At 36.2% G+C, this 12,230-nt stretch overlaps 1 protein-coding gene across 1 annotated transcript in view; it reads right to left on the bottom strand.

Annotated features, from left to right (window-relative positions):
- The window catches only part of cygb2 (cytoglobin 2), a 29,993-nt gene extending 18,325 nt beyond the window's left edge, over nt 1–11,668 (bottom strand). Inside the window, exon 1 of the mRNA XM_007574009.2 lies at nt 11,016–11,668. Coding sequence (XP_007574071.1) covers nt 11,016–11,203 — 188 coding nt within the window. The 5' untranslated portion in view covers nt 11,204–11,668. The remainder of the gene's footprint in view (nt 1–11,015) is intronic.
- Nucleotides 11,669–12,230: the final 562 nt, after the last annotated feature.

Raw genomic sequence — 12,230 nt, 5'->3', positions numbered from 1 at the left:
TAAAGCAAATTTCATGATGTTTTAATTGTCTGCATATGTTGCACAAGGGAAAATATGATTGTTTTCTTTTTCTTGCTTGTTGTGTTTTGCATGTTTTTGGTTTTGTTTTTCCCTTTAACACCCGAACGCACCAGGTCGAAGGCAGCCCTTTAAGGAGGCGGAGCCCACTGATTGCGGTTTGTAATCAGTGGGTCGGCATGCTGATTGAGGCGATAATAAAAGAAGCCTGGATAGAAGGGGAGAGTGTGAGCCCTGCAAGCGAAAGAGACGGATCCTGACGAGTGACGGACAAAAACTGCATCCCAGACATAGAGCACCGAGAGGTGAACTGACGGCTCAACACAGAGAATCAGGGCAGAGGAGGTCCTCTGCCCGTGCCTGTAAGTAGTGTTCCGTCCCAGAGTGTTTACAGGAAATTAGCCTCCCGATGGAGTCTTGGGACAGGATTGCTGGCGCTCTCCCTGTCTCTCTCTTTTAGTTGGGTCTGGCTGTAAAGGATCGTGATACGCCGAAGAGCGGGCAGTGCCGGAGTTTTTAAGAAGTCAGCTGGGAGCTGGCAAGTGGACAAAGGGTGGACGGGCCGCATTCACTTGGAGCAGCGCAAGTGGAACTCAGCCGAGGATCTGGAACTGGTGACTGCTTTTACGGAATTTTTGGGATCTCATAAAAAAAGAGAAAAGGACTGTTTTTTATTTTATTTTAGTCTTTTATATATAGTCACTACTGCAAGTGACTTTTTGTAGTAATAAAAGATCTTAAATTTGACTGTTCCGTTGGTTGGGTTTTCTGAGTTGATTGCTCCCCCTTGTATCGCGAACTGAGCGTGGAGCCATATTGGTGACACATATTTTAATTATTACTTTATTATACTGTACGTTGCTGATCTCCCTCAAAAAATATTGTATTTCAAGGGATTTCCTGGTAAAATAATAAATAAATATGAATAAAAAATTGTCACACTGACAGCAAAATAATGGATTAAAACGGAGAAAAATAATCAAATATAAAAGAAATGTAGAATCACTCATAGATTGAGAAGGAAATATTGAAGATATATGTGCATTTCAAAGGGAGAAAAATAAATAAAATCTATAAAAATACTAAAATTAAAACCATACATTATAAAAATATACAACTATTTTTGTTTTGTTGACACAAGTTCAGCTGAAACTTAGAGGAGGTATTTAATAAAGTTTTATTTTTGTTTTGTTTTTTATAATATTATATTATCTAATATGATCAATTTTAAAATGGATATTTAACCAATGTAGGAACTTTAAACTTAGTTTTAAGTGAGCTCTCTATCAGGTTCTAGTAAATAGTTTTGAAGTAGCTGAAATGTAAATTAGAAAATAGTCTGAAAAGAATCAATTTTAAGAAGTAAAGCCAGTAGTCACTAATTATTTGCATGATTAGATATATGATTCAACTACAAAATTTGCTCTGATTGATTCTTTCAGCTCATTATTCTGTTTCTTATTAAAAACAATTATTACAGCATGAAAGCCAGTCCCAGGTTTTGTTTTGTGAAGTATGGTTGGTACATTTGATAAAACTAATTTAGTAATAATGGTGCCTCGGCGCGGTTTTAATGAACAATAATGTCACTTTTTCATTAAAGCAGGAGCAGCAGAAAAAACCCCCCCAAAACAGATTAAATGGAGTAACAGAAGAGCTGATGGATAAAGAGGCATGAAATATGGTGCTGAAGTGCCAACGCCTGTTGCTGTCATTCACAGATAAGACCGCAAGAAACACACACACACACACACACACACACACACAAAGGATGCTCTCTGCCCCGTCTTTTCACTCACTCATGGATTCTCATCAACTCAAACTGGAAATCAGTTTGCCTCAGTACCACCGGTCTCCTTGACGACGACTCGCTGTCCATTTTAACAGGTCCTTGAATATTGTGAAGCGGCAATGTTTTAGCTGTGGATATTTAAGCTGTTCAAATTTTTACTTTTTTATATAAAAAGCCGACAGGAAGCACACTTTGTAAAGCAAAAGAGACACAAACAGATCATTTTACAATTTCGAATCAGTTAGTCATGCTTGAACTGAACCCTCTTTATTTACCCTGAACTTACAAGTTCAGCTGAAACTTACAGGAAATATTTAATAGATAAAGTTTTATTTTTGTTTTGTGTTTTATTGATTTTATTATTTTGGTGGCAGACCATACAAACTAAATATTTTAAAAAACGTTTTAAAGTGTATTCACTGGAGAAAGTAACTTCTATATTTCTGAAGAGGATTCAAATAGAAACAAATAAGTGCCAACTAGAGGTGTGCAGAGTCCCCAAATAAATGTACTCAGGTAAAAAAAAAGCACCACTTCAATATAATCTTACTCAAGTAAAAGTAAAAAGTAGCCATCCAAGAAATCACTAAAGTACGAACAAAACAGTATTTTATAAAAAGGTTAAGTACTCAGTAACTTATGAAATCAGATTTAACACTTTAAAACGATTCCATCAGACAGATAAAATACCATTATGTGGAAGTTCTCCTGTTTTAAGGACTAAAATAAAAAAAGAATAAGTTCTGTTATGCTGCTCTTGACAGTTGGTGGTTACCATAGTAACCGGTAACAGACAGCTCGTCCTTTTTTTCTGTTGCCGTCGGTAACTGTGGGGCACAAGCTGCTGTACTAAAGTTAACCACCATCTTGATTTCTTCTTTTCTTAGAATAAATACAGAGAACCTGAACGTGTGTGTTGTGAAGTCAACCTATACAGCTCTGGAAAACATTAAGAGACCACAAAATGATTAGTTTTTCTTATTTTACTTTTTATAGCTAAATGTTTGAGTAAAATGAACATTGTTATTTGATTCTGTGAACTACTGACAACATGTCTCTGAAATTCCAAGCAAAAGTTTTGGATTTATTAGCAGAAAATGAGAAATGGTCAAAATAACGAAAAAGACGCAGCGCTTTCAGACCTCAAATAATCCAAAGAAAACAAGTTATTAATTTTGAAACAACAACTAATGTTTTAACTCAGGAAGAGTTCAGAAATCAATATTTGGTGGAATAACCAAATTCAATGGGTAATTTTTTTCCAGTCGTATGAAACTTATATTGTCTCATATTTTATTCACTTATTTATAAAAAAAGTACTTGCTTCTTTGCTGATTTTGTTGTTTATTTTATCAAAACAAATCTCTCTTATAGATGAGATCATGGATCTCAATGAGACAACCTGCATGAATAAAGGTAAAATAAAATAAACTAAATTTCAATAAGCAATGGAAAACTGCTGCAGATCCGAAATGAAGGCGTTTCCCTGAATTTGTGCTGACCCTTGATTAAATGGCACCCTGGGAATGAGCCATAGATCTCAAACCAGAGAAACGCCACAGAAAAAAAGAAAGCCTCACTTCTCACCATTCAATCAGTACCAGGCATTGTCAAGTAAAAATTGGCTTTTTTCATCATTAACCTCCTCAATACATATAAAGTTGAAATAATCTGTATTCATACGCTCAAAATATCATCAGTTTTGCCTGTGGAAGGATCAGCAACTCAGAGTTTTAATCAGTACCAATCAAATCTGTCCCAATCAGAATCAGTGCTTCTGTTCTTTGAGAAAAGCATAGAAAGGCTAAAATCCAAAAATCACTGGTCTTTAATCCCTTTAATCTATATGTTAACACATATTTAAGTTTTTTTGTTGTTGTCATTTTGGGAAACCTTTTCACATCCCCCTATCTCCTGGCTTAATGCGCACCAGGCTCAGTTATCTCAGGACCTGGACAGGATTTGGAAAAGGCAATGAAAAAGACACATTGTTGCTGGGGAGAATGAAGGACGCTCAAGCTGCTACTGATAACATTTATCAGCCAGCATCACCTGCTTTTCTGGGTAGCAAGAGCCAATAAGGAGTTTAGAAGGGATTACAAGGATTAGTGGAAGCAAGAAATCTCATGGCTGTCATCCAGCGCTGTCCGTTGGTCCTTCTGTCCATCCGTCCATTTCCTACCACTGAAGCTGCACTGCAAAAGAATCTAACCAAGTATTTTTGGTCTATAGTTTCAACTGCAAGTGCACTTCAAATACGACACAACTAACTTATAAGTAACTTTTCAGCAGGATATATCAGCTTGATTTGAGTCAATAATCTCCACGAGCAGATAACCTTAAAACAAGGCATTTTTCCTAGATTATGTGCAAAATAATCTGCCACCGGAACTAGTACTTTTTCAGAAATATTAGGGAATTATTTATTTAAAACAAGCTTTATATCCGTATAAATTACTTCTAAACTGTAAAACATTTGAGCCACATTTAGTTGTGTCTACCGTATTCTACTCTTTAAGTCAAATAAATTTAAAGTTTTAGATTTTGAACCTAAATGTGAGTTAGTGAAAAATAAACTTATAGCAGTAAGTTGTGTCAACTTTTTATTCATTTTGTCAAACCTACAATAAACTAGAGTTTTTAGGTTAGCACTTAAAAAACTGAAAGAAGAAAAAGACAGGAGTGGGAACTATTTCCCAGAATGTTTAGCGGCATGTTTCTGTATCCTGTGTTGTACCGTGCAATATTCCAGATTAGCCCTACAAAATAATCTGTGTAGAGGCAGGTTTCCCACCAACAACTAGTTGGGTCCCACAGAAAGATTGGTGAAAAAGTGAATCTGCGAATACAAAATCCCAGTAGGTGTTCATCTGTAGAAAAGATTATGTGTTGAATAATTTTATCTAACTTCTGGGCCTGTTTAGTATTCATATATTTATGAACTCTGTAGGTTCACTTAATGCTATACCTTTGTTTTTGGTAACGAGAAAAAGCTTTCATTAACACATTCTTCCCTTCTAAACTGCATTTTTGTATTCTGCGTTTTCTGCTCCAATAATACAGATGAAATCAGGTAAATTTACATACACAGAGTAAAAAGATACATTTTTTTCTCACTGTCAAAGTTAAATCAGACCAAACTTTTCTTGTTTCTTGTTTTATTCAGCTGGTCAGTATGCAGGATAACTGTCTTTTAATCTATATGACTTGAGTTCAACCTTTTGACTTTTCTTCTACAAGCTTTTGATAGGTTAATATCTACCGGTATGTTTTTGAAAATTTCAACTTCCATTATTTTGTTAAACCTAGAGCATGTCCTACACTCATGTTTATTGCCTCAGATTACCCTTTTATCTCAAATTACAGCAGTTGTTTTCCATGTCCTCACTTTCAAGCTTTTATTTCTGATTGTTGGCTCATTTTTCACCATTTCTTGCCTTTTTTTTGTTGTTGAAATGCAATAGTTTCAATAGTTTATCTGGTTCAGCGATGTGACTGATATTGTCTTTTTGTTCTGCGTCATCTGCAACACACCATGCAGTTTGAGAAGACATGACACTATTTGCCCACATATGTTTAACAAATCATCCAGATTTGCAGCTTAAAAACCCCAGGAGGTTTAAAGCGTTGCTCTATGGTGCGTAGTGGTGGAATGATTGAAATTCATTTAATTTTCCTGCCTGGGCTTCCTGCAGGCGGCCAGTGGCTCTGTCCCTCTGTGGTTCGGTCAGCCGTGGCTTTATGCAGAATTAATTTAAGTACGTTATTATTCCTGGACCAATAATTTTTTATTGCAGTGGTCAACTGGTTTACAGACCAAAATATTACCAAGTAACTTTGGACTAGCTTCTGGTACAAATATCTTAGTACATTTGAAATAAAGCAAAATTAGTTTTGTCTTATTTCTTGCTGAAAATATATTTTGCTACAACTTTTCAGCCAGATATAGCAGTTTGTTTTAAGTCAATAATTCCTTAAGATTGATAAAAAATTATCTTATAATGGAAAAAATATTGTGTTACAAGAAAAAGTGAAAGTCTGGTTTCTAGTACAAATATCTTGTTACACTTGAAATAAGACAAAGCTAACTTAAAAATAAATTTTCAGCAAGATATAAGAGCTTGTTTTAAGTTAATAATTTCTTAATATTGATTAAAAAAATTATTAGTTCCAGTGCAAATTATTTAACTTAGAATGGAAAAAATGTCTCGTTTCAAGAAGAATAATTTGCCAGAAACTGGTTTCTAGTGCAAATATCTTTCTTTTCTCTTATTTCAAATGTACTAACTTACAAGTCATTTTTCAGCAAGATACAGAAGCATGTTTTAAGTTAATAATCCCTTAATATTGAGGAAAAAAGTACTAGTTCCATTGGAAGATAATTTTTTTCTGTTATAAGTGAAATAATCGGACAGAATTATTAGAAATTATAGGCTGATAAAGCATTTAGATCTTGCTGAAAAGTTACTTGCAAGTTAGTTTGGTCTTATTTCAAGTTTACTAAGATATTTGCACTAGAAACTAGACCAAAATTACTTGGTAAGATTCTTTTGTTTTTACAGTGTATGGCAAAAATCTTGGATGTATTTGGAGGACAGCAGGGTTGAAGCAGATAAATAATTGGTTTTAACAAACTTTACTTTTTGCCTTTTCTGTGCTTGGCTCTTTACTTTTGATAGATGCTCATAGTACTGAACATTTTATCAATATTATGAGTTTCTATTTCTTAGATTGTAAATATGACTAAGCACAGAGGCACAATTGTCTAAAGCCATTTTTCAAGATGGGAAAGACAAAATCAATCAATCAAATCAATCAAATTTTATTTGTATAGCACATTTCAGCAGCAGGGCATTTCAAGGTGCTTTACATAATTAAAGAAAAAAAAAATAAGAACAGCATGTGACATTGAATAAACTGTAAGAAAGAGAGATTTTGAAAAATCCCCGTCGCCTGACAGGACGGAGTTTACAGATTTTTAGTCAAAACGCCATTTGACAAGGATTCTTAAACCTCAGAGTTTTAGTTAAAACGCCATTTGACAAGGATTCTTAAACCTCAGAGTTTTAGTTAAAACGCCATTTGACAAGGATTCTTAAACCTCAGAGTTTTAGTTAAAACGCCATTTGTTAGTTAAAATGCCAAAAGAACACGTCACTCAAACAAAGAAGACAGTTGGTGAAATAAGTCAGAAAAGACCATAACAGTCGGATTACAACCAGCGAGGAAAAATGCTGAAGAATGTAGAAAAGAAACATACTAAATCTCCCCTTTTAGAGAAATTCATAAATTCATCTGGATACAAAGTTTCCATAACAACCATTTATTTTAAGGCTTGAGAGAGTCTGCAGGTTCAGGGTGTTCTGTGTACCATTCAGTCACTCTTCAGGGAACTTATTTTGAAAATACTTGCATGTAAATTAATTTAGATTCTTGATGTGTCTATACTTGTAATTTCTTGAGATATAAAGAACTATGAGCCTGTACAAATGTGTTGTTCCTGAGTTTGAACTAAAAGGCAAAGCAGGACTGGTTTTGTCAAATTGCTGTAGAGCCTACTTAGGTTAAGACAGGTCTGTCAGCTATACAAAACATGCTCATTAAATTTTTTGCACAAAATCATTCTTAGATAATGAGATTTTAGTCTGCTCAGTTCTGCCTATTTTCACCTCCTTTCAGGATGAGTTGTTTTAGGGTGTCTTGTCACTTTAAATCCACGTAAGCTACTACTGGCCACGCCCCCAACTCAACGTTTAAACTTTATTGTGAAAATGGCTGCAAACAGGTGTGGAAATATACAAACATACATCTTTGAAAAACAGAAGTAGAGCCTCCTGCACAACCAACAAGAATGCAGCAAGTGGTTTCTGGATGGTAAGTCAACAATAAAACACTTGTTTTCCAGCAGCCATTGTACAGCACAGCTGATCAAACTTGCTGGAACTCGGCTTTGGTTGCTGGGTGACGGCCTTCACTCTGCTTGGGTTACTAGGTAACAGCACAGTGCCCTTCAAATGTAGCTTAACGATCAGGAGGTTTGTGAAACAGCTCATTTTCCAGACACCAACAAAAGAAAAAACTTATTACCAAAAAAATGGCTGGTTGTTTATTAAGCATTTGGACTGTTTTTAGAAGCAAATGGAAGTACAAAAACATGCAAAAAGAAAAAAATAAACAATTTCCTCAATGATCAATAAAGTACATGCTATTCTATTCTAAAATCTGAATTTTGGATGATTGGTTCCTTATAACTAAAAATAATATTAATCTCCTTTGTATATAAATGAATGGAGCAGAAAATTCAGAAGAGCTTCTCCTCCTCTGTAGAAGAAGGTTTTTAACTTTGTGAAAACTGAAACTTAAAGAGTTCCATGGATCAATGTAATTAAGCAATGCTGCTTTTATTTAGAACAATTTGCAAGTTTTTTCCTTTGAAAAAAGGAAAAATGTTGCAAGAAAATGATGTTTCTTGAAAAAAAGAAACATCACAACAATCACAAAGTTTTTGTCCTTTATTAGCTAGTTTCCTGTTTGTTTGTTTTTTCATAGGTAGCAGGATATCACCAAACCTTTCATTTAAAAATTTTTATTTTTATGTTTTTGGTCTACAATGATTTACAAATCTCTTCTAACATAAACCCAACTAACAATAAAATATTGCCTTTTTTTTACTCACAAAATTATTTTATGCATTTTTAAACTAAAATAAAATAAAAATTTGCTACCCAAATTTTCTTTCAACTGACAATTTTGGCTAATGTAGCAAAAACCACTGACATAGATAAACAAAAACTGAAGAAAACGCCAGGGCTGCACCAATAAACCAGCCTTGATTTCCTTCATTTTGGGTAACTAGAAAACTGCAATCTGTGCACCTCCGGAACAAAACAACTTTGGAAAGTTTATTGAAAATGTAATAAAGAGTAAATTTCTGCTAAGGAATAAATTATTCCTAATATCAGAACATGACTTAGCATTACATGCTCCTGACTGTTGAAGTGAGAATGAACACCGGTTGGATCAAAACAGACACCTGAAGTTTTCAGAAAGAATATTTTAGTATCTTATGAGTTAAACTTGAAAACAGCCATTCTGCACAGAAAACATTTTTGAAGGTCAAACTAAATTTTGCCAACAAGTACATAGATAAAGACCAGGACTTTAGGAAAAGATGAGTGTAAAATTTAAGTATTTGGAAACCAGAGCCGGGGACATTTAGCAGCATCATAATGGCAGCACACCTGTAAATCCCTCATGGGTGGTCTGAGAGTTATAGAGGGATTATGTAAAATGTACTCTTTTTTAGCTTTATATCATGTTATAGTATTATTCTCTCTTAAAAAAATACACCTAGAGTGTTGCTTTGATTCTTCTATGCATGTTGGAAAACAATTTACAAATAAATGACATAAGAGATTCAGGCAGAAGAAACAACAAAAAAACTGCACATCCAGACAATGCCACTGCATATCCAGGAACGTCACTAAAATCTCCAAACAACAGAACAACAAACAAACCCCTGGTCACCCACAGGAAGCTGGAACTTCATAGCAAACATGTCAGAGTCCCTTTAATGCAGCGTTTCTCAAACTTTTTAAGACCAAGGACCATCTAACCAATTTAGCAAACAGACCAAATAACTTGAAACTGACCCACAATAACACAACATGCCACAATACCATGAATAAATATACTCGAGTTATTTACAGGTTCTGAAAGTGTGGATTCTAAGCTTTCCAATAATGCCAAACACATGGAAATCAAAGAAGTTGTGTTGTGTGCATTAATAGCATTTTAAGGGTATTTGTAGTCTAGAAGCATAGTAAAAGAAAAGAACAGTTGTTGATGTGCGAGCTGAAAATTATAAGCAAGTAAAATCGTAAAAAATAAAGAACAGTTCTTACCAACTGAGACTTGAGTCTAGAGCCGTTCAAAAGAATCAAATCACTAGTAAACGAGATCAATACTCTCAGTAGGAATGACTTAGCTTCCTGTGATCATATAAGCTGTCATGGCATTGTTTTCTTTCCACCGGTATCTTCGGTTTTTCTTTTGAGTGATCCGGATTTAAGCCACTTATCCATTATTATTTTTAACCACAGTCCTTTGGTAAGCTAGTTGTAGCGTCGCACTTTGAGCTGTCGTCATGGCAAATAAACGGTCGTTTACATGCAGTACCTTGCGGTCCACTAGGGGGCGACCGCGGACCACAGTTTGAGACAGACTGCTTTATGTAACGACTAGGGCTGCACCTGTTGCAGTTTTCCGGTTGATCGCCGATTACCGATCTTTAAAAATCCTGACCTGCTGATTCTGATTTTGGTCGATACCATTTTTTTTTTTTTTTTGTCTGAAATGTCACTAAATGTAACAAGTCACCAAGTTGGTAACAGTGGAGTGACTATTGCTAACTGCGAACGTACAGATGTAACCTGATGGGCCGGTCTGTCAGTCAAACCTCTCTAACAGGAGAGCAGAAGAAGACAACGGTCGGTTTTTAATCCTTTGCTGAGGAAGAGAAGATCAGCTTCACGTGTCAGCCATCACTGATCTCCCCAAATTAAAATTTTTTGGCTCCCTTTCTTAGATATTAGCTTGAATCTCTTTAATTAATTAATTAATTAAATTACTTTTATCCATTGCAATTCCTTGTTTTATTTTTGCCTTTTAAGATTTAAAGATATAAATGGCATTATAAATAAAATCTATTATGATATGAAAATGAAAAAAAGAAACATAACTAATAATAAAAGATGTATTTCTTTATCTCTTAATTGAACCCTGTTCCCTCCAACAGGTTTTCTTCCTGCTAAGTCCTCTTCACAATAAAAATTATGGAAAATTACATTTTCCATATTTAGTAGTGCAGAAGATAATTTTTTGTTTTTGCCAAAGCAACTCAAGTTTATTTCCATTTTTTTTACTATGCTTCTAAATTACAAAAAACAAAAAAACGTTAAAACACAACTTCTTTTTTGATTTCCAAGGAAATGAGTGCAATCCTACTAACTACCCAACTCCGGATCTGACCATTAATACTTTTCATTCCCATTAGAGACTAAGTGCACTAAATAGTGCTCATCTGCAAGTTATACCTCCAAACTAAATCAGTACAAAGACTGAAGTAGTGAAGTAAAGTCGTAAATGGGAGCTCACGCACGTTTTCATCGTTGTTTTCATTAAAGAAAATGCAGGCTTTTCTTACCGGATGAGCACAGAAACCCCCACATCCTCACAGTTTTTGTAGACGTGCCCCCACGTGTCCTGGATGATCTCCCGCTCCGAGTCGGACAGCGGCTCCGTGCGCTCCGGACGGTCCTCGCAGTCGCCCCCCTGACCCCCCAGCAGCTGTGGAGGCGGCGGAGGCGGCGGCGGAGACTCCCTCCGAGACATCCTCCGGCGGCGCAGCAGCCCGGAGTCTCCAAGCAGCGCCCGGGGGAGGTAGGGAGTCAGGGAGGGGGGGAGGGAGATGGAGAGCTGAGACCCCACGGCGGGAGCTGGGAGGAGAGTCGGGGTGAGAAGAAGGAGCAGAGGAGACGAAGAAGAGGAGGAGAAGGAGGAAAAGGGGAGCCAGAGAGAGCTCACAGCCAGAAAGAGGAAGGAGGAAAAGAAGCTCCTGGTCTCCCAGCTGCCACCTAAACAGCTCCAACTCTCTCTCCCTGGTCTCTCCAACTAACTTAATTCCTCCACCTCTCTTTCCTGTCTCCCTGCGTCCCGCAGTGAGGGAGATGCTGATGCTGCTCTCCCGTCACTTCTCCTCTGCCTATGATCCCCCGCTTCTGCTGAAGGAGGCGGCTGGAGGGACCTGAAGGAATGAGAGCAGGGTCGGGAGGGAAACAGAGAGAGACAGAGGGGTGGAGAGAGCTGGAGAGAAAGAAGGAGAAGAAGAAAGAGAGGGGGGAGCATTGAGGGTCCCTGGCAACACTGTGCACAAATTCATGCACACATATTGACACATGATGGAAACCTGTTGGAAGGAACCGGGTTTGAAATTAAAGAAACAAGAGAAAGATATATTTTTTCTATTATTAGTTATGTTCTTTTTATATTTCATAATAATAATAGATTTTATTCATATTGCCCTTTAGATCTAAGGTAAAAAAAAAAAGCAATTACAATGGATAAAAATTGAATAAATGCATAAATAAGACATTGAAATCAATATCTAAGAAATTGTTTTCTAAAACAGAAATGTTTTAAGAAGGGATCCACTGATTTATCGGCCAGATGAATTATTGGTGACTATAACCCGAGATCTGTGATCAGCCGATACTTACATGTGAAGTCAGTCTTCTCTCAACAAAGGCGTAAAAATCAATTGCTCTCTTCTTTTGCTTTGCATTGAAAGAGGTTTGACTGAGAGATCGCCCCATCAGCTCATGTCTGCACATTTGTATTCCACAACAATCGCCACGCTGTT

This window comes from Poecilia formosa, unplaced genomic scaffold (assembly GCF_000485575.1).
Source record: "Poecilia formosa unplaced genomic scaffold, Poecilia_formosa-5.1.2 Scaffold342, whole genome shotgun sequence".
Classification (NCBI taxonomy): Eukaryota; Metazoa; Chordata; class Actinopteri; order Cyprinodontiformes; family Poeciliidae; genus Poecilia; species Poecilia formosa.
This window is presented reverse-complemented; position numbering and strand designations above follow the sequence as displayed.